At 47.6% G+C, this 22,409-nt stretch overlaps 10 protein-coding genes across 10 annotated transcripts; 5 read left to right on the plus strand and 5 right to left on the minus strand.

Annotated features, from left to right (window-relative positions):
* Positions 1–195: 195 nt before the first annotated feature.
* On the plus strand, positions 196–2,349 carry F9C07_8617 (putative coenzyme A transferase; the record flags this gene model as incomplete). Its single annotated transcript, XM_071511800.1, has 9 exons — positions 196–484; positions 545–829; positions 935–1,121; positions 1,178–1,475; positions 1,527–1,610; positions 1,669–1,700; positions 1,755–1,872; positions 1,937–2,158; positions 2,215–2,349. The coding sequence occupies 9 exons, from the start codon at positions 196–198 to the stop codon at positions 2,347–2,349; spliced, it is 1,650 nt and encodes a 549-aa protein (XP_071364474.1).
* Positions 2,350–2,670: 321 nt separating this feature from the next.
* Positions 2,671–6,603, plus strand: F9C07_2164153 (major facilitator superfamily domain-containing protein). Its single transcript, XM_071509316.1, has 10 exons — positions 2,671–4,589; positions 4,649–4,804; positions 4,912–5,086; positions 5,136–5,229; positions 5,303–5,388; positions 5,445–5,575; positions 5,708–5,837; positions 5,902–5,998; positions 6,051–6,504; positions 6,581–6,603. The coding sequence occupies exons 1-9, from the start codon at positions 4,462–4,464 to the stop codon at positions 6,332–6,334; spliced, it is 1,281 nt and encodes a 426-aa protein (XP_071364477.1). The 5' UTR covers positions 2,671–4,461; the 3' UTR covers positions 6,335–6,504; positions 6,581–6,603.
* F9C07_1677618 (uncharacterized protein) lies at positions 2,695–4,221 on the minus strand. The gene is made up of 4 exons (XM_071508306.1): positions 4,180–4,221; positions 3,826–4,092; positions 3,046–3,744; positions 2,695–2,956 (listed from the first exon to the last, which is right to left on the minus strand). Exons 2-3 carry the CDS (start codon positions 3,982–3,984, stop codon positions 3,052–3,054), a joined length of 852 nt encoding a protein of 283 aa, XP_071364475.1. The 5' UTR covers positions 3,985–4,092; positions 4,180–4,221; the 3' UTR covers positions 2,695–2,956; positions 3,046–3,051.
* On the minus strand, positions 4,056–4,307 carry F9C07_8619 (uncharacterized protein; the record flags this gene model as incomplete). The annotated part of the gene is made up of 2 exons (XM_071511801.1): positions 4,056–4,116; positions 4,204–4,307. 2 exons carry the CDS (start codon positions 4,305–4,307, stop codon positions 4,056–4,058), a joined length of 165 nt encoding a protein of 54 aa, XP_071364476.1.
* Positions 6,604–6,716: 113 nt separating the features above from the next.
* On the plus strand, positions 6,717–9,072 carry F9C07_1677559 (uncharacterized protein). Its single transcript, XM_071508305.1, has 6 exons — positions 6,717–7,330; positions 7,381–7,642; positions 7,700–8,098; positions 8,149–8,469; positions 8,525–8,751; positions 8,804–9,072. The coding sequence occupies exons 1-6, from the start codon at positions 6,996–6,998 to the stop codon at positions 8,889–8,891; spliced, it is 1,632 nt and encodes a 543-aa protein (XP_071364478.1). The 5' UTR covers positions 6,717–6,995; the 3' UTR covers positions 8,892–9,072.
* Positions 9,073–9,252: 180 nt separating this feature from the next.
* Positions 9,253–10,836, minus strand: F9C07_8623 (major facilitator superfamily domain-containing protein; the record flags this gene model as incomplete). Its single annotated transcript, XM_041293045.1, has 4 exons — positions 9,253–9,636; positions 9,698–9,839; positions 9,909–10,382; positions 10,439–10,836. The coding sequence occupies 4 exons, from the start codon at positions 10,834–10,836 to the stop codon at positions 9,253–9,255; spliced, it is 1,398 nt and encodes a 465-aa protein (XP_041147835.1).
* On the plus strand, positions 10,837–12,739 carry F9C07_2164184 (fungal chitosanase of glycosyl hydrolase group 75-domain-containing protein). Its single transcript, XM_071509317.1, has 6 exons — positions 10,837–10,905; positions 10,960–11,745; positions 11,805–11,870; positions 11,929–12,065; positions 12,116–12,648; positions 12,720–12,739. The coding sequence occupies exons 2-5, from the start codon at positions 11,476–11,478 to the stop codon at positions 12,528–12,530; spliced, it is 888 nt and encodes a 295-aa protein (XP_071364479.1). The 5' UTR covers positions 10,837–10,905; positions 10,960–11,475; the 3' UTR covers positions 12,531–12,648; positions 12,720–12,739.
* A 606-nt stretch (positions 12,740–13,345) lies between these two features.
* On the plus strand, positions 13,346–15,547 carry F9C07_2073110 (fungal-specific transcription factor domain-containing protein; the record flags this gene model as incomplete). Its single annotated transcript, XM_041293038.2, has 2 exons — positions 13,346–14,449; positions 14,549–15,547. The coding sequence occupies 2 exons, from the start codon at positions 13,346–13,348 to the stop codon at positions 15,545–15,547; spliced, it is 2,103 nt and encodes a 700-aa protein (XP_041147837.2).
* A 1,145-nt stretch (positions 15,548–16,692) lies between these two features.
* F9C07_8626 (putative extracellular phytase) lies at positions 16,693–18,423 on the minus strand (the record flags this gene model as incomplete). The annotated part of the gene is made up of 3 exons (XM_071511802.1): positions 16,693–17,542; positions 17,618–17,750; positions 17,799–18,423. 3 exons carry the CDS (start codon positions 18,421–18,423, stop codon positions 16,693–16,695), a joined length of 1,608 nt encoding a protein of 535 aa, XP_071364480.1.
* A 1,695-nt stretch (positions 18,424–20,118) lies between these two features.
* F9C07_2259280 (uncharacterized protein) lies at positions 20,119–21,564 on the minus strand (the record flags this gene model as incomplete). The annotated part of the gene is made up of 7 exons (XM_041293047.1): positions 20,119–20,416; positions 20,470–20,565; positions 20,627–21,006; positions 21,064–21,137; positions 21,207–21,240; positions 21,306–21,325; positions 21,381–21,564. 7 exons carry the CDS (start codon positions 21,562–21,564, stop codon positions 20,119–20,121), a joined length of 1,086 nt encoding a protein of 361 aa, XP_041147839.1.
* Between the last annotated feature and the right edge of the window lie 845 nt (positions 21,565–22,409).

The raw sequence follows: 22,409 nt of genomic DNA on the forward strand, positions 1-22,409 counted from the left end.
TCTCCATCCCGCCGGCGTCCAGAAGTAGCTCCGAGTGCCGATCCCGTTTCCTTGATCAATTCAAAAAACAAAGCTCTTGCACTTCCTCCCCATCCATTGCCCTGTCTTGTTTTCTTTTCTTTCCTTTTTTCACCCTCTTTTTAATTTTTGTTCTCCCAAGGCCTTGATTGAAGGTTATTATTGAAGACGAAGACAATGGTGACATTGCGGGTCTCAGCGTTGCCCTTGTTGCGGAGAGCGCTTCCCGTCGCTCGGCCATGGTTTCAATTAAAGACATACTACAGAACAAGTGTGCCACCGTTACTTCGGATGAGTGCCGGGAAAACCACTCGATACTCAACAGTTACGGCAAAGCAACCGGCGCGAATGCCGACAATCGACCGTGCTGCATCGAAACTTTTCAGGAATGCGGATGAGGCTGTAGCTGACCTTGAAAGCGGATCTACCATCCTTAGCTCGGGATTTGGTCTTTGTGGTGTTGCAGGTAATCAGCCATGGTCTGTGTTTGAAAATAAAGTCTAGGGCTGATATGTGCCAACCATAGAAACCATTATATCTGCTATTCATCGCCGTGGGCCTGAGGACCTACATTCCCTGACCGCGGTTTCGAACAATGCTGGTGCACCAGGGAAAGGAGGCCTTTCTACGCTAACTCAAGCTGGCCAGGTAAATCGATTGATATTGTCTTATCTTGGAAACAACAAAGCTTTGGAGAAGAAATACTTGACGGGGGATATTGCTATCGAGCTGTGCCCCCAGGGAACGTTGGCAGAGCGACTACGTGCGGGGGGCGCCGGAATTCCTGCGTTTTTCACCCCTACAGGAGCTCGTAAGTATCTTTTTCTCTTTTCTCTTTCCCTTTGCTTGTTTGTAGTTGCCCGCTCACCCTGAGGTTAAATGTGATCAAGTTTTAATAATCGCCCACCAAATTTAGATACATTCCTTCAGGACGGACAGATTCCGGTCCGTCTAGATGAGTCCGGTAGAGTTCTGGAGCATGGCGAGCCACGTGAGACGAGGATCTTCAACGGGAAGACTTATTTAATGGAAAATGCTCTCACTGGTGACGTTGCTATCCTTCGAGCATGGAAGGTAGACGAGGCTGGAAATTGTGTTTTCCGGTGAGTATGATCTTGATCTAGCATTGCACATGCGATAATGACATTAAGCGTTCCAGTTACACCACCAAGGCGTTTAGCCCTCTCGTGGCAAAAGCAGCCACTCTTACAATTGTCGAGGCAGAAAACATTGTCCCTGTTGGCTCAATAGACCCCAATGATGTGGACTTGCCGGGAATATTTGTGGATAGGATTGTTCCTGCCACAGCCCCGAAGTCCATTGAAATCAAAAAGCTGCGGTCCGCTGACGACGCAAGTAATTTGCAACCGACCAAGGACGCTGCCATGGCGCAAAGGAACCGAATTGCTAAGCGGGCAGCAAAAGAGCTCAGGCAGGGATATTACGTCAACTTAGGCGTTGGTTTGTGTGGACCAGTCTTTTATGGTGTGTCCGCGGCTCATAGTTAGATAGGGATTCCTACTCTCGCTCCGTCATTTTTGCCAGAAGGTGTCAAGGTCTGGGTACAGTCCGAGAATGGGCTTCTGGGCATGGTGCGTTGGACCTTCTATGATGCAACCAAAAAATAGCAAGGAAACTGACTGGAATAAGGGTTCATATCCCACAGAAGATGAAGTTGATCCGTGAGTTTTTCATTCCGATCGTCATTTTCTCCTCGTTTAATATCCCTCCCTTAGAGACATCATAAATGCCGGGAAAGAAACAGTCACTCTGGTTCCCGGCGCTGCAACCTTTGATAGTAGCGAGTCATTTGGGATGATTCGGGGCGGGCATGTAGATGTTTCCATCTTAGGGGTTCGTGGAAACATTCCTCGCTTGTGCCCTCTGCAGAGGCGAGGCTTGTCTAACTAGTCTACAGGCTCTGCAAGTCAGCGCAAAGGGCGACTTAGCGAATTATATGATTCCCGGGAAGGTCTTCAAGGGTATGGGGGGAGCCATGGATCTGATCTCTAACCCTGACCAAACGAAGATCGTGGTAGCCACTAGCCATACGTCCAAGGATGGATCCCCGAAAATCGTATCAGAGTGCGAGCTGCCTTTGACAGGTGCGAACTGCGTGAGCACAATTATAACGGATTTGGTGAGGAGAGATAAGCAGGACGAGGATTCGAATAGATGGTCTGACTTTGGCTATAGTGCGTTTTCCAGGTCGATCGGGAGAAGGGAGAATTATTGTTGACGGAGCTTGCTCCCGGTGTCGAGGTTGAGGAGGTCCAGAGCAAGACGGGCGCGAACTTCACCGTGGCAAAGCAACTGGAGCTCATGGAGTGATAATGTGGACCTGGGGATCCGTGACACAACTGAAAAGTGAACGGTTATCTTACCTTTTCACTTTGATATAGGGGCTTAATCCGGGCACAGGGCAGCCGCCTAGGGACACAGGGCACCTACCTAATCAGGCTAAGGGTTTATATAATAGATCTTTTGAATGGCAGAATTTAACCTAAGTATATAGCGATTTCTAACTTTTAAAACGCATACTTTTCTTTAATAAGATATTTAATATAAAGCTAATTAAGTCGTTTAATCTAATCTAAAAATTAGTAATTATTTAATTTTATATAGCTAATTTTACTAACTTTACAAAGATCTAGGTTAGCAAGAAATTATTAGGTACATTTTGATAGGATACTAGTATATTAAGTTTAGGGGTACTTAGTCTAGATTTAGGGGTTCATATGCCTAAGCTTAGGAATACCGGTACCTAATCTAAGGATTACAGTCCCTAAAGTTGGCCTTTACTAGGCTTTCTAGTTAGGCGGGCGGTCCACGGTGGGCAGGGTGGTAGGTATATGGTAGACATTTAGGCAGGCGGTAGGTAGGTTCCCTGTGTCCCTAGGCGGCTGCCCTGTGCCCGGATTAAGCCCCTTGATATATGCTGTTTAGAATCATGGGAGAATATGTAAATATCGATGTTAGCAATCGTGATTTTATATGTGCAGTACAATATCGGATTGTTGAATTTACGTGTATTTAGAGTTTCGAGCCCCTAGATGGGGCAAAATTGGATCCTGTCCCTTCGCTGATTGACTCCACGATGTCATCCACGCTCTTCAAGATCCAAGTATTACCTTCGTCGCTTGCAAGCCATTTAGCCCCCTCCTCGCTTTCGGCGTCGCCTACCCAGGTCCCGTCCTCGAGGGCTTTGCGCAGCCCAAATACGTGCGATGTCACCTGCGGGCCAACGCCAGACTGAGCACGCAGGCATGCAACGGCAACAATCGAAGTTGAGATTCTACCCGCAGTTGCACCAGTACGTCGATTAGCTGGATCTGACAAGAGCGCCCCATAATGACTGTTCAAGATATGGACGGGTAGATCAGGATGAGAGTCGGCTAATTTGCTATATAGCTTTGACTCAAATGGGCGATATATCGAGTCCCACAAAGCACGGCCGCGGTGGGCAATCTCATCAATATTCTCCGGCGTTGGGGCTCGGGCAGGAGAGCGCGATAGTTTCTCAGCGACTGAATCCGGAAGGCTGGCCTTGAAGACGTTTAAACAGTTAATGGTACGAGGGATGCCATTGAAGCTAATGCACTTCAGGCCAACCTCCCGCATCAATTCAGCGACGGATACACCCTCATCGGTGGACTGGGAGGCCGTGGCTAGTTGGAAGAGAATGGCAAGGGACTCCGGGGAGTTCATCGTCATCGTGGCGGCTGTCTGGAAGGAAATGAGTATCTTTCTGGAAGACATGTCCTCTCCCCTTTTGGGGATGTAGGAAGCCGAGAGAGTGGTACTAACCGACAAAGCTAGCCAGGATGGCTGCGAGACATTGTTCGATTGCGCCGTCTGTTGAATCTTCTGGTAGACGGATCTGATGTTGGGCGGAGCCGGAACCGTATTCGGGCGTGCTTTTGGGGCGTTGATCAGTGCCTTCAAACTGTTGGGTAGCTTGGACATGTTGCTTTGGTTTACTTAAAGCCGGAGAACTTGTGGTTGGAGGAAAGTTGAAGAAAAGGACGGGGATGAACCTATTCATGTTTGAGTTCTCGAATTGACGCCTCGGCACTAGAAATGGATACCGATGAGACCCTTGATCCCGAGTGGCGCCGATACCCGTGCAGCGTATATAACATGTAAGGTACAGTAACATACATACATAGCACACTTGTATCTTACAGTATGCATGGTACGAATAGAAGCTTTTCTTGGTCTGGGGAAAAGGCAAAGGAAAAGAAAATGCGGGGAAAGAAATCCACATTTGTTTCTTTTGCCTTTTTCATACTTGAAGACCAATAGGACCATCATAGGATCGGTTGTGAAAAGTGGTCACCGAAAATGACGATCCATGTCTGTCCCATTCCTCCAACGAAGTGTATATATTCTACCTAACTCGCTCTTGGATAACTTTGGTCGTTTTCTTACCACCGTATCGTCATGGAGTCCATCAAGCAAAGCACAGAGTTGGTTGAAGATGAGACACCCACGTTATTTACGGGAGCAGTTTCTGGCGATACTGCCCAGGAGATGTTGGTCCGGAGTATTCTATTCAAATTGGATACAAGGTAGAAATATAGAGTGTGGCACCCTAGACCTCCACAGAATTACTGAGGTGTCTTGACAGGATCCTCCCAATCTTAGCCATGCTCTTCCTATGTTCCTTCTTGGATCGTACCAATGTCGGTAATGCGAAGATCCTCGGCCTCGAGGACGACCTCAACATCACTGGTCGTCAATATGATATTGGCTTGGCAGTCTTCTATCTGACCTACATATGCAGGTATGTTGAGCCACCCAGACCTCAAACATCATGAAGAATCAACGCCATCGCATGTATATTCATGTGTCACAATTCGTGTGGGCTAATCGGAGTACTCCCCACGTAAGCGAACTCCCGAGTAACCTCATCATGAAGAAGGCATCACCGAAAATTTGGCTGCCATGGCTCAGTATAGTTTGGGGTGTTATTACTATGTGCCTCGGCTTTGTTCGCAACTTTGCGGGGTTTGTGGCTGTCCGTGCTATTTTGGGTGTTGCGGAGGGAGGATTGCTTCCTGGGATGGTAAATATGCTCTTCTTTCCCCTTAGTTATATGAGGCTGATATGATTAGGTACTGTATCTATCGTTCTTCTACCGAAGAGGGGACCTAGCCTTACGCATTGGGTTGTTTTACACCGCTGCGTCATTGTCTGGTGCTTTTGGAGGTATGGTTTTTTGCATGACGTTGATCTTTTCCATACCTCCCCCATGCGACTCACGTACGATGATACATACTAGGACTCTTAGCTCGTGGGCTGGCTGAAATTGGCCCTCGGGGCGGACTGGAGGGCTGGCGTTGGATTTTGATTATCGAGGGGCTGCTGGTAGGCACTGTTATACACGAGAAAGATGGCACTGGCCCATTTTAATATTGAAGCAGACATTCTTATGCGGCTGCCTCAGTTATGTTGGCCTCCCAAATAATTTAGAAACAGCGACGTTTTTGACCCCCGAAGAGCGGTCGTTTGCACAGGAAAGGATAATGCTTGATAATCCATCCGCACCTCAGTCGTATGTCTTCCTCCCTGTTCCGTCCCCCCCTTTCGTTTTTCATATCTTCTGGATTTTCTTTTTTTTTTTTCTTTTTTTTTTTTTTTTGGCTTTCTTCTTTACCTCTCCGAGCGGTTACTGACAGGGAAGAAGTCCCTCGGGGGATGAATTGGAGACCTTAAGATGGTCTGAAGTGCGAAGGGGACTGCTAGACCCCCAGATGTGGTTTTCTGCAGCGGCGTATTTTGCCATATTGTCCGGATTGTACTCGTTCGGGTTGTTTGTATGTTTGATCAACCTATCATCTTACCTAGGAGATAACTGATTGGAGACCTTGCTTTATCTAGCTGCCTACTATTATTGACGAAAGTGGGTTTGCAACTGACCCAAACGCCGTGCAGTTGTGGACGGTGGTTCCATATGCCGTCGCGGCTGCCTTAACGGGTAGGGCAAGCAAACCATAGACCGCGACAAAGATGGTGTTAACGGGTAACAGTATTCGTGGCTTTTATTTCGGATCGCTTGAAGCTGCGAGGCCCTATTATGCTTTTCACTCTGCCTATTGCAATTGCGGGGTACGGAGCGATTGCCAATATCCAGTCTGCAAAAGTCAAGTATGGAATGACCTTCCTGATGGCTACCGGGATGTATAGTAGCGTCCCATGTATTCTGGTATGGAATACGAATAACTCAGCGGGACACTATAAGCGTGCCACAACGTCAGCGATGCAGCTGACTATCGCTAACTGCGGTGGTTTCGTGGCTAGTAAGTTGGCCTAGGTATGGGCCCTCCAGCAAGCTATGCACTAACGAGCGACTAGCGTTCAACTATCCTGACAAGGACAAACCACAGTATCACCGTGGTCACACCATTATTCTAGCCCTCCTTGTTTTTGCATGGTTCATGTATGTACATGCCATGCTTGATCGAGATGACGACTGACTTCTCACTGTAGGGTTTTACTTAACATTCTCTACTGTGCCAAAGTGAACAGAGACAAGAAGAAGGGTAGATATGCAGCGTACGTGGGGTATAACGATGATCGAGATCCGGCGTTTAAGTTGATGTTGTGATATGAGGGGGCGTCGGATGAACTCCGAGAATCTTGTACATTTATTTATTTAATACATATAAATGTACTAAACATAAGTTCGACTGCACCGGACAAATTCCCGTGGCAGAATTTCGCACCAATCAATGTAGCTCAAGTATGAACAGGTCAGTCTACTATCACTCCCACCCCGCAGACAAAAGGAAGGGACTGTGTGTTTGGGAAAGCACTTTTCCCACCGTCTAATAGAGCCAACATCCTGACCCACCTACCGTGGAAATGGACACACATATTTATAACTCGGCCCAATTGTCCCATTGAGATATTTTTTTCTTAAAAAAAACACCCCTTGCGCGCGTTTGACCCGAAACAAAAAAGAAGAAAGAAAGATGATGTTGTTGAATATGAGATCGATCGTTTGCAAAGCCCTAGCACTTGTCGCATGTGCCACGACTGTCTCGGGGAGCTTGTGCCCTGGCCCGTGGTCCAAAGACGCATGCCAGCTCTTTTCAGAATCGATGGACTATTTAGATCGAATATATGACCCGAAAGCTGCGTATGTCTTCAGCCCTAGTGCGACTACAGCTTTGCGTCACGACACAAGGACGTCCGTCTGGTACGCAGTGGGATTGTTAGCTCGGAACCAGGATGATGACGTGGCGCAGGCGATGGCAATCATCCAGAATGTAATCGAAATGCAATTCAAGGACCCTGCAGATCAATGGTGGGCTTGTGTTTGAACGTAAAGTGTCGGATGTCCGCTCACCTGTACAGGTATGGGGATTACCCCGTGTACCCCGAGGAACCCACCGTGGGTACTTCGGCGTATCAGTCGAGCCTCTATGACACTTGGGATCCCAACTGGAGAGGCTTTATCGGGACGGCCTTTATCATCGCCTTGGAGGAGTTTCCCCATCTGATCAACCCGAGTGTAACCCAACTTATGCTCGAATCCCTCTACAATAGCACCATTGGAGATGCTTATCGAGTTGGAGGAGTCGACGGGGACAACCTGTATCCCTCGTATACTAACCCGGTAAGAGACGGACGGCTTGGCTTCGTGTAGTGTAATGTCTGATAACTGGTCCTGAAGGCATTAATGAGAGCCATTGTGAGTGGTTGGACCGGCGAGAAATACGCAGATGCCAACATGACGCTGGCCGGTGAAAACTATGCGAATGAGGTTATTGGTCTTTTTGACCGAGCGAACACTCTGTCAGAGTTCAACAGCGCAACGTATACTGGCGTCTCCCTGATTGCGCTGACGATGTGGACAAAGTACGCCGCAGAGAGTTCAGTGATGAAAGCAAAAGGAAAGACAATACTGCAAGCTACATGGAGTAATATCGCTCAACTATATCACGCAGAGCTCAAGAATCTTGCGGGTCCATGGGACCGCTCTTATGGATTCGACATGCAGAAGTATTTCGGAATCATGTCTGCGCATATCTGGACCCTTGTTGGGAAGGAAACTTCACCTGTTATTGATAAGGTATAAGATGCTTGTTATACAATCGGTCTTCTCGAGGCTAATTCGAATAGGTCTATATGATGTCTCATAACGCTGATTTTGCCATTTCTCCGCTTGTGGCTATACTCTCGAGCTTCCATAACTCCTTGGTCCCCGCTACGGCAGTAGATGCTCTAAGGACCTTCCCTGGAGAGCACATGGTCAGCACGTCGGCACAGTCAATCCCCTACGACTATGTTCCCCGGAATATCAGTGCGTGGTTAGGCGAAAAGATAAGCATCGGAGCAGAAAGTTTCAACGAGACTGTTATAGGCGGGCCGGCTATGAATCCGTCTACATTTAACTCGGCGGTGGTCCAGTGGGATACTGGAGCTGGAGTTGGTTGGATTACAGTATGCGCACACCCCCTACTTAGGTAGCGTCAAAGGACTGCCTAACATCTTATAGTTATATGCGACAGAACAGGCTCTCGACGCCGTCGTTGGACCGGGTTATCTTAACCTAACTTATCCCCAGGGGACGTCAGACTCTCAATTCCAATTCCTAGTCTCTCCTTTTACCCAGAAGAAAGATGTTGCAGGCTGGGAAGATCTTGTAGGATTGAATGTCAGAGTGTCCGGAACTTTTGACCCGAAGCTGAGGGTATCATATAGTGCAAGCGATGCCACCATAAAGTATGTTTTCTGACGACCTGAACTTGACCTGCAGAGGCTAATATACTCCTAGTGACTTCATGTACTGGAATCTCACGTACTCAATGCCTGCGAATAGTACTGTAATTCCAAATATATTGTTGGAGGTGAATTTGGTGTGACTGAGTACTCGCAATCAATCAATAAATAAGATAGCTGATTTAAAAGATCACATCGAGGGTTGTAAGTGGAGTCTGTTTGGAGGGATGTGCAAGGGGCCAACGTTTTTTTTTTCTTTTTAGCAAGACATTAGTAACATATATACAGCCATATTTCTGGGCTTTGCTATTGTTATAATGCTGGTTCGGGGTGTGCCCCCATGGTAAAACAAGGCGGGGAAGGGAAAAACAATAAAGAGCACTATCTAAGCTCTTCTTTCGTCTGTTTCTACTTTTTACTGCGGATATAAGCTATCGCATTTATCGAGAGGCCCAATTGCATCCACACACCCTACGACAGGAGGGCTTTTAGCTCAAGTGCAACTCATGCACTTGCGTCGTCCTGGCCAGATCTCTGGCGACGGACGGGCTCCGTTCCAGCGAAACTGAGTAGCATGCCGATATCATAGATGGCCTTCAAAATACCCGCAATGGTAAAAGAAAGACCAAATAGACCATGATTCGATAGTACCCCGGTGATGAGTGGACCTAGACTCTGACTGCTGGTCTTAACCACATTGATGGCACCCATGATGGCGGTGCGTTTGTCCGAGGGAAGCGCTGCAGCGAGGAAAGCCGAGCGCGGTGCCACATCCATGTTCTGGGAACAGGCTCGGAGCACCAAAAAGGTCAGGGCTAGAGGTAATATATTCGGAACCGGAATAAGAGCCAGACAAATGGCAGAAGGAAGATGAGTGAAGACCATCGTCTGTATCCTATGATCAGCTTTGATTATTTCCCTATAATATAATCTAGTACGGCGCTCTAACCTTGACATTGCCAATGCGCTTGGCAATGGAAGAGGCTACCAACATGGACGCAGCGGCGATGATGCTTGTCGTAAAGAAGATGGAACCGAGTTCACCCTCCGGCAGGGAGAATTTGCGTTTGAAGAAATAAGTCATCCACGACCTGCAACTGTTAGCATGGCATTCTGCACCGAATATAAAGAACTGGCACGGCTATCCGTGAAGTACATACATAGATGCCAAGCCCGACGCGAATGAGTCGAGAGCAAAGAGAATGGAGAGTCTGACGACCAACGCCACAAGGTCTCTGTCACCTAGGAAAGAGAAGAAGCCAGTCTTCTTTGGAGGCTGCTCGCCGCCACCCAGGAGAGGCTGGGTCTCACCGTTACCGCCTTGCTGACCCTGCCGTTCAACAGGCTTTTGTTTCTCTGCCTCCACGTGCGGACTCAAAATAGCAGCAAGAATGAATTTGAGAGCACCAATAGCTGCGTACGCAAAAAAGATCATCTGACAAGCAGCGATAAATTGCCATCCCCGATTCACTTGCAGTAGATTGATGGCCCACCCACAGGCCATCATGCCCAGGGCCGTGCCTGCGGTGCCAATGAGAGAATACCAGGCGAATATATCGCTCAGCAATTCATGCGGTGTGAGGTGAGCCAGCGTAGACTCTTCAACAGCTCGGAAGGGTCCAATTTCATTTCCACTATTGGGCGACGTAAGAATATAGATACAGAACTCGAACAAGGTCCGAAGGCTTACCTTGGACTGATCACTCCGAGAACTGCCGCCGCCAGGAGAATCCAGAAGTTGTCGAATAAGGCGAAAATGACACCACTACCTACCATCAAAACCGAGCCTAGTAGGAGAACAGCTTTGCGGCCCATTGTATCGGCAAAAAGGGTCAGGAAGAAGCTAATGACCACATCACCAACCAGAGTTAAGGTCATAAAGAGGCCAATACGGGCATCGGAAATGCCCAATGAGGACAGATAGGAGGCCAAAATGAGGGTTGAGCCACCATAAGCAAACAACCGAACAAATCGCTGGGCGCAAAGCAATTTCACATCTAGAGAGGATTTCCAGAGGGAGAGCAGTCCCAATTCGCTCAGGATTTTCGTGGGAAGTCGAACCCGAGTCTGGGAAGATTCTTCGGACATGGTGGAGGAAATTAATTGATAGCCCCCTCTCTCACTGTCACACGCAGGCACCGAAAAAAAAATAGGCTGCCTAGAAAGAGGTATCCGTTAGTTAAATGGGGCTGGAGGTCCGTTAAGTCCTTACCTAAGTTGACTAGTTAACTAAGTTATTCTTGGCATGATATGACATAGCATAACTAACATAAAGAGCATGACTAATCTCCTGCGTCCATGTACAAACATAACTTAGTTTATAGTACGTGGTACGTCGTACGTACCTAGTCTTTGAGTTGTTCAGTTTAGTAGAGTCATGCATGACTGGTGAATTACCCTATGGGAAAAGGTCAGGCGATGGATGACTCCGAGAATGATAATCACAATGACTGCACATCTTCTTCCCTTCTAGAAGACAAAAGGAAAACTCGAAAAGAAAGGGGGTTTGTGTTACCTCAAAGCGTTGGTTCATTATGAAATACCGAGCGTGAACTGTGAACTTTGGACACTGTTGAGGTCATTAAAGCATAACCCTAAGTGACGAAAATCTACGGTAACTTATCCTTCTCTACTAGACTTTAATCTCTGTCCCCCAAGGATTTCAACTCTTATACCCCGTTTCTATCTTGTCCTACTGGCATACTTTACACCCGCTCCTACGAAACGATGGCGTCGAAGAGCGCCTCGAGTCTCATGACTCTCTATCTTACACTCGCTAGCTCCTGCCTGGGTAAGACAGCCGATATGTCGGCTTTTAATAACCCCAGCCATGGGCCACCGGCCTCAGATTTTGCGGCAGCAGACTCGCTGCCGACCTCAGTCCTTCGGGCAGCAGCTGCAGCAGCTAGCGTAGTTCCGAAGGACGCAACATATCCCTTTAGCCTGGGTAATTCCGAAACGTCCACCATACACAGCGACTGGGTCTCCTTTAAAGAGGTGCGTTGAATCTAAGAGCCTCGCCTGAGTAGGCACATTACTGACCTCCTTAACTCTAGGGCGCTGCTCTTTCATGGGTGGCTGATATGGATGTGGATTGCGATGGAGTAAACCATAAATGCGAGGTAATTGGCCTTCAAATAGTTTGTGACGCACGTACATCCTCTGACATGCTTATCCCAGGGAAATCGAGATGGCCAATCGCAGACAAACTGGGGGACTCTGTCTGCATATGCAGTGCCTTATATTGTGATTCCCGATAGGTTTCTGGCTGCAAATAAGGATATTCTGCCAGGAAATAATCTTGCAGCCGTGATCTGGTATGTTTCCCTTCCTTTGTGCCGGGACCTATTGAATTGACGATGTTCAGTAATGGCAAGATGTACTATGGGATCCTTGGCGACTCTAATGGGGATGACCCCCAAATTACTGGTGAAGCATCGTGGCTGATGGCGAGGACATGCTTCCCTAAGGAGGATCTACAGGGGAACAATGCCCATTCGTCGAAAGATGTCACCTGTAAGTGTTCTTGTTGGCTTAACGTCTTAGGGAAGGAGCTGCTCACGAATCGCAAAGATATTCTTTTCACTGGCAAAGATGCTGTTCTTCCTGATAACGCCATGGATAAAACTTATATCACAGATTTCGACACTCTGAGATCTATGGGCGACAAGCTTGTCCGAGCTCTTGCCTCAAACATGGACAAATCAGCTTCATCTGAATCTCCAGCTACAAGCTTATGGGCAGGCCGGGGAGGTACGTATTGTTCTAAGATAGAACTTTAAGGAGCACTGTCTAACTCCTGCCAGGTCCAGTGATGATGATTGTTGTGTTATTCTGCGCTGTACTGGTCACGTTGGCTTTGTGATACATGGCAATCAGTGACGAGGAATGATCATGAAGGTGAGCCCTAATCTCGTCTCTTCCCCCTTTTCTTGAAAAACGAAATGGAGTGAGTTACTAACCCTGCCAAGGTGACGCGATTTTGATGGATCATTCAGAAGCGGTTTCGGCAGGACCATGCTGGAAGGCGATGGCTGCTTGGTATGGAGATACATCTGATTATGGCTATCTATCTTTGCATTTCAGTCCCGGACAAGTCATAGAAGGTGATGCATGTTACAAGGATGAAAGCTATTTGGAGGATTTGTTGTATGCTGGGGGTCATTAGACAGTTGCTTTGCGTGAAGGCTCGGATTTTGTCTATTTTTTAAGAGAAGGTGATAAAAAAGCGTATTGCATGACTATCGTCACTGAAAGTTTATGAAGACCTACAAATAGAAGTTTGCTGTTAACCCGATTCATCTTCAATAAATAGCATATACATTATACATAGGTTGCCTTCTCTTATCTGACGCACCCGTGACCGATATCTTATCAGATGTCCATTTGTTTTTTTTCATCTTGGGAAAGTGGATCCTCGGAAGGCCTCCCCCCGCTTTTTGATGCTTTCAAAAAGGCAAGTCATCCCGTACCACATACCCCATCGGTCTCTCATGCTCACCTCTGGTATATCTTTCCAGATTTATCAATCACAATTCCATGCGACTGATAGAGGTCACTTACCTCCACCCTCATGGGCTCGGACGGTTTACCCACAATGACCGCTGCGACTGCTTCCCGAGGGACCAAGGCGTCTTCTGCCGTGTCAAAAACCCGACCTAGGTCCTTAGGAGGCTGTGCCACATGTCGTAGCCGTCATGTAAAATGTGACGAAAGTCGTCCCTCATGCTTAGTGTGTCGAAATCTGGGCTTGACCTGTGACAAGTACGAGATTAGGCTCGTGTTTGATGCAATTGACACGCAAGGTTCACGATGCCGTCGACCTTTGTTTACGGAAGACATGCGGCAGAGGATGAGTAAAGAGCTGGTAGACAGCGTGAATCCAGATGACGCAGCCACTTTGCTGCTTCAGATTGATGATCAGTGCGAAGAACAGGAGCAACATCCCGATAGCTATTTCGATACTTACCTAGGGCCATTTGGTGCCTTCCGCGCACCTCGGCCAGAGCTGGAGCCTACTGAAGGGCTGACATGCCCTTCCATAAAGCCTCCATCATATCAGCATGTTCCTATCGCAGATGATTTCAACACGGCGTTCGAGGAAGCCTTGATCAATGACCCTCTTATGGAATGTCTTTTTGGGGGGATAGATGTAAATGCCACAGGCGACTTCCAAACGGAAAGCTTCTTCAACATTACTGGGACAGAAAATCACGAACGTTCATCACAGCAGTCTGTGACTGAGAGCTCAGAAATGTTGATGGATCTGCCATCATTGTCCCAACATATCCAGTACACGCCAACTATTCCCAATCTGGCTCCGGCGGATGCCCCTTTTCTGTTATCAGTATATAAAAGCCAGGTGGTCACATCATTCTCCCCGGTCCAATCCACAAAGTCTCCCTGGCATATTCTTCACGTGCCGAGTGCCATGGGGACTTTCGCTCAGTTAACCATGGGGGAGCAGCCAGGTAATGCACAGTTGTGTATCTTCTATGCAATACTAGCTACTGGTGCTTACATGCAGCGTGCAGTTTCAACGTCGCAAGGGCATCGTGAATACTGGCAAAGGCAATCAGAGTCATACGCTGTTTCCGCTCAGAATTATCTCAAGGTGGCACTTCAAGATATGTCAGCTACCCTGAAAAAGAGTAAATACAAAGACATCCTCATCGCTTTAATGTGTATGAACACCGTCTTCGTAAGTGGCCAGATATCTTATCAGCATCCCTTCTGATATAGAAGTAAATAGAGGAAAATACCGCGAGCCAATACTAACCAACTGCTTGGAGATAAACAGGCATATCAGGGTAATGAAGATCGCATTAGGAGATGTCTCCTGGACTGTGAAAATTGGATTCGCTTCCGTGGTATACCTAAGACACGTAAATCACGGAAAGTACGACTGTTACACCACTGTTATGTGTATCTCCGCATCTTCTATGAGAGCACATCAATGTCGCATGTAAGGGGCTCCAGTATGCAACAAGAGATGAATGAATCGCCAGATACCATTACGTCCGTGGCTTCTAGTCCCTCTTTTCGTCTTCGGCAATGGGAAGGCCGACTTGATCAGAGAATGAATGAACTAAAAGAACAGCATTTGGGTGAGAATGACATCCACCTTGAGATCCCGGGTCGATGGGATTCTACGATGTACCCTCATGTGTTTGGTATGCCAGAGACTCTTTTATTCTTGCTGTCCCAAGTGACGCGCCTGGGGAATGAGCGAGACATGTCCGATCTAGACGGTGGGTCAAATATCCTGGACTTTAGACAGTTTTCTTCACGGGCTCGGAGCCTTGAACGGTATATATGTACATGGAGACCCTCCTCTTCCCCTTTCCACGGCGAAGACAATGAAGACGACGACTTGAATGGGAATGGTGCTTTTAAGGCCAACACTATACTGAGCAGTCATATGGTCCTTGCTCTGCACAAAGCACTGCTGGTCTTCTTCTACCGGCGAATATACGATGTGGATCCAACTATACTGCAAGATAGGGTCTGGCAGGTTCAAGACTCTTTGTCACGATGTGATCGTGGCGATATCCCTACCGCCCCTTTGTTGTGGGCTGCATTCGTCGCAGCCTGTGAAGCGCTGGACCCAACCCTACGAGACTGGTTCACGAACTGGTTTAATAGGTCGTTCAAAGCAAGTGGGTTACAGAACTTCAAGTTCGCCCTTAACATAGCCAAGCAAGTTTGGGAAAAGCAAGGGCGATCTTTGAGTAGCGATAATAGTACTAGCTGGCCACAGGTTATGCGGGACAGCGGCATGAGTATGTTTTATGTCTGAAGAAGGAAGAAAAAAAGCTCGTTTTCTGAAAAAATGTCAGCCTCAACTGGTATGGAACTCATCAGAACCTGACATGCCCTCGAGCTCAGATACTTTGCAATTCTTGAGTGGCTTCTTGCAGGAACGTCGCACTCAAAGGTTTGAGCTCCATTTGTAGTAGCCAGGTTGAAAACCATGGTACAATGCTACTGTTCACGGAAGTGAACGAGGTGATCATGAATGTACCACAGTGATTTACCAGGGGGTGATACAGTGACACCGGGCATGTGAGAAGGGATGAGGACATCAAATTCCTTACATTGTTAAACCTGGGGCTTTCTACTACCCTTGTGTTTAGACTTGTCGATTTACGCAACAAGAACATGGCAGGTGAAATTCAGCATCCCCAGAGGCCTCCAGCGCCTTTGAAAACCGCAATATAAGATATATGGTGTACCCCCGAACTGCAACGAGATGTCTACCGGGAATGTGCAGTTGAAGTGTGATGATACTCCTCAAGTACCCGCTCGCTCACACTTTTGATGGTGAACAGGCCTATCCAAATATGAGTGGCATGAGTGAGGCAGAGAGCTGCTGGGACTATCCGGAGGAGATTTGTGCAGAATTGGAAGAGTTGCACCCAATTTGGACACGTATACAATTGAAGCCTCATCCCTTACTGGCCGTGACGACTGATACCAATTGTTAGCGGCTAAACATTGCTGTGATTGACACGACGATGGCGAAAATTGAGTTGTTGACGAATTAGCAACATGGAAAGTATAGCAATATACTCCCTTCGTCACACGGAACTGAAGAGTAACAACCATTACAGTAAGAGGAGAAGACCTAGAGGAATGCAAGCAGGAATGTATCAAATTGAGGTGCACTGTAGACATCACTGCTAGCTTCCCTAATTCCTTGACAGGAGGTCCATCACATCAGACTTGGGCATGCTGCATCCGCTTTATTTTAAGATTCAATCTAAATGTTGGCGATCACGTTGCTCCGCATTCTCAGCACGACAGCTGGACTCTGAATTTCGTACATACATTGCCATATTCATACACGTCTATGTTGTATACATTCGAATCTAAATAGGGAGCCACCGAGGTAAAATTTCAAACAACAGTATCTCATGGAGGCAACCCCGTCAAAAGTGGGGTCTATGAGTATGGCACACCATCTTCTACCTGTTTCCCCGTGGGATATTCACCAAAACAAGCCTCCTGGTACTTGGCATTCTCCTTCAGAGTCGGGACGCCACTCAAGAACCCATCGACCGCGCAGAAACCATTTTGAGAATCCTCACATCCGACCAGTCCATCCAGAGGTAGTGGGGCATTGTTAAGCACAAAGCGGATGTATCTCTTGGTGTTACGCGTGGACTCTAGGCGAGGGTTGACATAGAGGATCGGATCCAAAGAGTCAAACGAAACATTGCTGGGACAAGTCCAGACCTCAGACATGAATCGTGCACCGAACGGAGTCAGGTCATTAAGGGCAAATGTCCGGTTGGAGGGTGCGTGGTCTATGTTGATTGGCAGACCATGGGGGCCGTACTTGAAGTGCTCAAGACCGAGAGCGGAGATGACTGAGAGAATGATATCATCATGGGACATATCCATATAGAATGGCTGGCCCAGGGGGAACTGGGCGGTGTTGTCATCGTAGGTAGAGTTGATGCTGGTGTCACTAGAGTGAATCAGCTTTCCTTCGAGTCTAGCTGCGAGCTCCAGGACGTAGCCGATGCCTTGGGCACGGCCAGTCGGGGAGCCGAATGCGAAGTTGCCATAGTACTGGATGTCGACATTATAGGCGAAGTCCTTCCACTCTTGTTCGGTGAACAGGGAGCAGAAGAATGACCCCCCTAGACTTGTGTTCTCATAAACACAGAGGTTTTGCATTGCAAGCACATCGTAGGCCGTCAAATTGAAGTCTTCGGGAAGGTAACTGGCCAGCCTGGAGAGAGCGTTCTTGGTATATCGAGGAATGAATACCTGGGCAGACTCATCGCTGGTTCGGAGCAAGTCAGTTTAGTCTGTCCATAGTTGCGCTCTACGGAGACAGCGGGCTCTGAGAGTTACTTACCCGGCAGTCTTGTCCCCAAGACAAGAAACATAAGAAGCCAGAGTATTATTGAAAAAACCTGTTGTCTCTGGAATGACAACCAAATCATACTGGTCATAGGAGCTGTTGGCACCACTGTTGCCAAAGAAACCACCTGGTTCATCTCGTTAGACTGAATAGATTCTACCCTGTGGTGGATGACTGAAAAGCTTACTGAGCCACCAGCGGGCACTCTCCAAAATTCGCCCCTGGGATGTGGTACGGAATACGGGCTTTGGTCGTGCTGTACCATTGGGGTAGACATTGAGGGACTCATTCCAGGCCGCCACATTATCACGGCCAGGGCGATATAACAGCCTGCCGTATTTGATCCAAAAGTCGGCCCCGGATGCATCTTCAGTAGCAGCACCGTTTTCCATCAATGTATTTTCTCCAATCACATACTCCCAATCGTTCAGGAACTTCAGAGGGCCTTTAGCCACCATCTTTCCTGGCTTGGCTTTGGTATAGTTGACCAACTTGGAGGCAAAATCTCCCATGCCTCTCCCATCCAAGAGATTGCTGGTAGGAAACCGCTCGGCATGGCGATGAAGCACATGGACTTGTGACAGCTCACAGCCCTGCGGCATACCCTTGGGAACACCGAAAGTATCCGCATTCTTGTATGGACTCAGGTTGGCCCAGCTTTTGGTCATGTCAAAGCCCGATGCATAGGTAGCACCAGTGGGTGCAGATGCAGGGCCCGACGAACTGGACGAAAAATGGGGTGCAGCAGAACCCACGCCTGCCAGAGCAGTGAGGTATACGCCAAAGGTAAGGTTCTTCATGGCGAGTATGTTACAACAGATCGCCAATCCAAAAAAGGTCGGGGGACGTATGACTTGAAAATACGCCTGCGAGGCAAGACCATCTTTTATAACCTTTTTTTCTCACATTACATGTGACGGCTGCTTCGCTCGGGATATTCTTTCATACAGGGCACCTTTGCCGATCAATAGATATGCCCCGAATATCCCGCATTCTGGTCTCCACCGGTATAACTGTGACTAATATGAATGGGGTGCCGGGCGGACCGAGTGTGAAGCTTTCGCGAGGATACTTTTTGTATACCATCACCACAAAGCCACCAACGCCATGTTTGTTCCGAGAATACATGCGATGCGCACAGTGATACGCAGGGGGGTAATCTGCTTGAAATGCAGCAGGTACGTTCTCCGAAGCGAAAAGATCATATTCTGGTCTTCGGCTTGCGCCCGGAGAGAGACTGCCAAGGAGTCTCCACATGGGGTAAACGCCATCGGAATTTGGTCTCCCTTCTCCACACTTCTCGTAAGGCAAGGCGAGTAGGGTTACATTCGAGGGGAATGAGGAAAGAAAAAGCAAGCGCAAACCAAGGTACTGCCTGCGCGGTTGAACCTGGATCGCTCAAGCTTCGCAGCCAATGCTAATGGCTTGACGCTATGTCGCACGAATAACTCTTTAACATTACTAAATCGCCACTGTAGAGGGAAATGTTGCCGAGCCATCTCTTTGCTGCACCCTTGAAAGCAAAATTTGCATATTTTGTTTCGTTGTGGGAGTGGGCTTATACTCATTTGCATAGAGCTCTCCCTACTATCTGCGAGAGGAAGGCCCTGAGGGAAAAGGTAGGACTTGAAAAAAACAGCAGAACTTGAAGGTCATCCCAACTACTCACTAGAAGGCAATCCATGTCGACCGGTCGATGTTTCATTGGCGGATCTTGCTATGATGTTTCTAGAATAATCACATTGTCCCACGAGCACTGCATCTGTAAAGAAGGCTGGTACCAGGATTCCCAGTCGGTCACGCCGCATTGCTGGAAGGTATAAGACAGGGCAGTAGTGGCTTAAAGCGCTCCGTGGCATGAAATATTCGCTTTCCTTCTCTGACTGGGCAAGACGTTGCGCGTACTCACGCACCTGTTTCCATGATTTTGACTAGTTATTGAAAGTATATCAAGCCTTGTGCATCAGATGCCGGGAGTTCCAACTGTGCCTTAATATTTGTCGTTGTGAAGCTAGTGGAAACCGGGACAGGTACATATTCAAGTCCACGGTTCAAACGCGCGCCACTAAAGTTCTCCGCATACCCTTTGGAGTATTGTCGGTTGAGATGATGAGCCCAAGGCACGACTCAAGTGCTAATTGCTGTTTTAGTCGAGCGGGACTGAAATTGTCTAAAGGTCGCCTTGGGATTGAGCTTGTCGGTGCTTTTCGAGAGTACCAGAGAAGAAAATGATATTTATCGTATGGTGCTTTATTCTATCCAGCAATTAAACTCGTATAGTACCTGGTCATGTCTAATCTATATTATATCACTCAGAGGGATATACTTATTCTTATGAAGCGATACTTCATTCATTTCTGGTGTCTGCCGAAAACTGCGTAAATTGGTTTTTCTGGTAAAGAATTAGCCTGCATTTTGAAATCCTGCGAGATTCCCAACATTTCGCTGCATGACGAGGTTGAACCTAGGCTAAGGAAAGACACGTACCATTACTTTCAAGGAAGGGACGGTTTTGTCAGCTTTGCGTCCACTTCAGCCTTGTGGTATTGTAATTCCATCTCCACGGTCCGTGTGATAACCATAGACCTCGGGGGATTCGAGCCGTTCTGAATAAGCTCGATGTCATCGTCGAAATAGCGGCTTCTCCCATGTTGCCTCGTATTGCGTGCCTCACTGGTAGGGACCCCGGAGGGTTCAGACCCCGTGAAACAGCCTCCAGGGCAATGGCGGTGCAGGAAGGGACGCAGTGAGGGAAGACAGTCGCAGATAATGACAAGAACAGTTTCCGCATTCCTATCAACATGTCAGAGATGAACTACTACATGGACCCCAAGAGGAAGCCTTACGCCCATAGGATTGGAACTGCCATACGATAGGGATGGTCCCCTTCATAAAGCAAGTTATCGACGGTGATCGCGCGGAAGATACTGGTAATAATGGTGCTGCTATAGTCAGCTTTCTGCTTCTTTCGAGATTAGTAGCAATGGACTAGGAGGGACTCACATGCCACCCAAGAAAAACATCAGAGTCACTCCCAGCTTTTGCCAGACCCGCATATTTAGTTTCCAGATCAAAGGGATCGGGGCGATTATCATCAAGAAATCCGTAATAACGTTTAGCACGGAACTTGCCAACATGATACTGAGGCGGTCTACACAGTGCCCTTCAGTAATCGTCGAGTCCCATGCCTTAGCAACCGGCTGGCAGCCAAACAAATAGAGGAAAACCAGTATCAGTGAGGGTAGGGTGATGAGGGTCGCGATTCCGTAGATGCAAAATCTCCATAGCTTCACATGGGGACTCAGGCGATAGTAGAGCATGATCAGGCTCAGCTTTGCGACACAAACCAATGGGATGAACGTCACGACGATTGCTAAGATTATCTTGACTGTGTTAATCTAGAATACCTGGTATTTCCTAGGCGTGGGGTGCATTCTCACCACAGTAAACCTAGCCAACTCGCTCTCCGAGAGAGTAGCTTCGTGCTTTCCAAGCCCACCATCACCGAAACCATCTATTTTATCGTATTAGCCGACATTCCTAGGAGCCGTTGTTAGAGTTGTAGATAATTGAAAGGACTTACACAGGGTTAAACCCTGCGTGGCAACTGCTAACATCTATATTTGCGGTTAGTTTATAGCTTATTTCGTAGTGGTGTCATAACATTTTGTAGAATACTCACCCACGCAAGGATCGTGAAAACTGAAAGCTGTTAATATATTACCGTCGATCATTCAACGGCCGGTCCTGGGCTCACCATTATGAATGCCAAACTGTCGGGTGATGAATACACTCGTATAGGTATGCACCACGAGTGACAAGGTGCCCGTAACAAGCCCAAAAATCACCAGGGCTTGATTAATTGACTCGTACGCTTCATGGGAGAGACTATCCCTGGCTTGGAGTCGGGTCCATCCCTCCAGTGCAACCGTCCAAGCCATATATTGCAGTGGTGCATCAATCCTCTAGCCCTTAAGCTGGCCCGAGTGAGAACTGCAAGTATTTGGTACTTAAGGCTCACTAAACCCGTCCAAAGGATTGTACATGCAGAATGATGAGCGTTTATAGAAGTCAATAAATTTCTGATAGCAATGTAGGTTAATCAATTGGGGTAACAGCCCACTCTAAGAAGAGAATTTGGCACTAAAACACCTCCCTTCTCCAAGACCCAATCCTGTGAGCCACTAAGAGACCGCTATCAGGAAGCTTTTGTTCAGCTTCAGGCCATTCAAGCTTAATCAATGTTCCCTGAGCCACGTGGGGGGGCGTTGCCCTCATGACGGCACGCCTGTTGGATTTGCCGAGATTTCCCCGTGTGTTGCTGTTTCGATATCCAACCCAGCCTATATGCTAGATATCAATCTAGCAAATAGTCCGTGAACGGTCGATCGCACTACTGCTAGCAGCCGATGGCTTGTTATGCTGGTCTTAATTTCCATGGCAAACCTTGGGGGGATAGATATCAAGAAAAAAACCGCCCCTAAAAAAAGAAGAAAACAAAAAAAAAAAGAGAATGCGTGAACCAAAGGATTAAATTACGGAGTTTTAGTATAAGATGCATCCTCATAGGAATCCTTCGTGGCTCCATATGCGACGCATTACTAACGTGATGCGTGAGTGTTTCATATTAGAACGTCTACCAGGGACATCCTTCATGTCGACCCAGTTTCTCGGAGAAATAGGTGTTTACCTTATCTTCATGAAGATCTCGCCTCACCTTATCATCTGGGATTACTCTTCTGCCTTGAATCTAGTTAAAGAACGAATTTTTGAGATTGCGGCTATA

This window comes from Aspergillus flavus, chromosome 5 (assembly GCF_009017415.1).
Source record: "Aspergillus flavus chromosome 5, complete sequence".
In the NCBI taxonomy this organism is placed as follows: domain Eukaryota; kingdom Fungi; phylum Ascomycota; class Eurotiomycetes; order Eurotiales; family Aspergillaceae; genus Aspergillus; species Aspergillus flavus.

What these genes read in the sequence shown, in the direction of transcription:
- F9C07_2164184 (XM_071509317.1), top strand. Translation starts at nt 11,476, where the DNA reads ATGGCGTCGAAGAGCGCCTCGAGTCTCATGACTCTCTATCTTACACTC. An exon ending in ACTGGGTCTCCTTTAAAGAG is followed by an intron (nt 11,746 to 11,804) that starts GTGCGTTGAATC and finishes CCTTAACTCTAG; the next exon opens with GGCGCTGCTCTTTCATGGGT. An exon ending in GAGTAAACCATAAATGCGAG is followed by an intron (nt 11,871 to 11,928) that starts GTAATTGGCCTT and finishes TGCTTATCCCAG; the next exon opens with GGAAATCGAGATGGCCAATC.
- F9C07_1677618 (XM_071508306.1), bottom strand. Translation starts at nt 3,984, where the DNA reads ATGTCCAAGCTACCCAACAGTTTGAAGGCACTGATCAACGCCCCAAAA. An exon ending in CATCCTGGCTAGCTTTGTCG is followed by an intron (nt 3,745 to 3,825) that starts GTTAGTACCACT and finishes ATTTCCTTCCAG; the next exon opens with ACAGCCGCCACGATGACGAT.
- F9C07_1677559 (XM_071508305.1), top strand. Translation starts at nt 6,996, where the DNA reads ATGATGTTGTTGAATATGAGATCGATCGTTTGCAAAGCCCTAGCACTT. An exon ending in AAGGACCCTGCAGATCAATG is followed by an intron (nt 7,331 to 7,380) that starts GTGGGCTTGTGT and finishes TCACCTGTACAG; the next exon opens with GTATGGGGATTACCCCGTGT. An exon ending in CTGGAGTTGGTTGGATTACA is followed by an intron (nt 8,470 to 8,524) that starts GTATGCGCACAC and finishes AACATCTTATAG; the next exon opens with TTATATGCGACAGAACAGGC.
- F9C07_2164153 (XM_071509316.1), top strand. Translation starts at nt 4,462, where the DNA reads ATGGAGTCCATCAAGCAAAGCACAGAGTTGGTTGAAGATGAGACACCC. An exon ending in GAGGATTGCTTCCTGGGATG is followed by an intron (nt 5,087 to 5,135) that starts GTAAATATGCTC and finishes TGATATGATTAG; the next exon opens with GTACTGTATCTATCGTTCTT. An exon ending in TGATTATCGAGGGGCTGCTG is followed by an intron (nt 5,389 to 5,444) that starts GTAGGCACTGTT and finishes ATATTGAAGCAG; the next exon opens with ACATTCTTATGCGGCTGCCT.